This window comes from Aplysia californica, unplaced genomic scaffold (genome assembly GCF_000002075.1).
Source record: "Aplysia californica isolate F4 #8 unplaced genomic scaffold, AplCal3.0 scaffold00573, whole genome shotgun sequence".
Taxonomy (NCBI): Eukaryota; Metazoa; Mollusca; class Gastropoda; order Aplysiida; family Aplysiidae; genus Aplysia; species Aplysia californica.
In genome coordinates this window covers 348,847-350,054 of record NW_004797843.1, presented here as the reverse complement: position 1 = coordinate 350,054, position 1,208 = coordinate 348,847, and the positions used below count along the sequence as shown (strand labels likewise).

The 1,208-nt window shown below is 49.4% G+C and overlaps 1 protein-coding gene across 1 annotated transcript; it reads right to left on the bottom strand.

Annotated features, from left to right (window-relative positions):
- Positions 1–468: 468 nt before the first annotated feature.
- Positions 469–1,069, bottom strand: LOC106012938 (paired box protein Pax-1; the record flags this gene model as incomplete). The annotated part of the gene is given in 1 exon segment (XM_013087320.1): positions 469–1,069. A coding segment is annotated over 1 exon segment (427 nt), but the record flags the coding sequence as incomplete, so codon positions are not given.
- Between the last annotated feature and the right edge of the window lie 139 nt (positions 1,070–1,208).

Below are 1,208 nucleotides of genomic sequence, written 5' to 3'. Positions count from 1 at the left end.
AGAGAGAGAGAGTTAGAGAGTCAGCGGACGGGAAGTATCAGGAAGCATCAGTAAAAGGACATGGACCCTAGGGCCCGTTACTGAAATAGGATAATTTGATGCTGTCATCGACACGAAAAACCTACCCCAGTTTCCCAGCCCCACCCTTTTCTCCATCCTCTCCCGCTCTTCTCTACTTCTGTCTCTACCTCCCTCCTTCTATCTCCACCTCTTCATCCCCTTCTACCATTCTCATCCACCTCCCCATCCTCTCTCCCCTTCACTCTTTCTCTCTCCCTTCTCCACCACCCCACCTCCCCCCCCCCCCCCCCCACTCGCCAACCCACAAAAACCTCCGCACGTTCACAGTCCAGAATCTGGAACAGGGTCACATTTCATTCAGTAAAACAATGTCCGACCGAATTCCTCTCCGAGCTTATTCTCGTCTTTTGAGTTGACTACACGTCAGTTTCGCAGTCTTCATTTCTTTTTTAAAAAGAGTGTTTTATGTTCCGCCCCACGTAACCGTCTCAGAGCAAGGTTTAAGACAATGCGCCAACCTTTGGGGGCGATTTGAATGACACTGTCTGTCTGAGTGTGACAGTTGCACGTCATAATGGTTGTATTTCCTCGTAAGTAAGTAACAGTTCTTGAGTTGAATTCTTAATTAAGCGAGCTCACACACACACACACACACACACACACACACACACACACACACACACACACACACACACACATACACACCTCAACAGCACTCCCAAACTCACCCGAATCCATATCGCTTTTCCTCTTGTTGTTATTATTGTTGTTGTTACTCGTACTGTTGTTGTTATTGTTGTTGTTGTTACCACCAGGACTCATGATGTTGCTGATGTTGAAGCCTCCAGCAGGAGCTCCGGGCGTTCCTGCCCCGCCCCCAGGGGCGTTGGTGGATGACCCCCCTCCTCTCTGGGAGCCGTCGCTACCTGGCGAGGCGCTGTGGGGTCCTAGTCCAGGTGTGTCGCTGCCCAGGCAGTTAGGACTTCCGTCCTGTCCGTGCGGACTGCTGGACTTGGCGCGGTCGTTGGCCTTGTTCCGGACGATTCTGGAATAAAATAAGATGAGATATGATGAGATGAGATTAAATTAGGTAAGGTAAGGTAAGGTAAGGTAAGGTAAGGTAAGGTAAGGTAAGGTAAGGTAAGGTAAGGTAAGGTAAGGTAAGGTAAGGTAAGGTAAGGTAATAG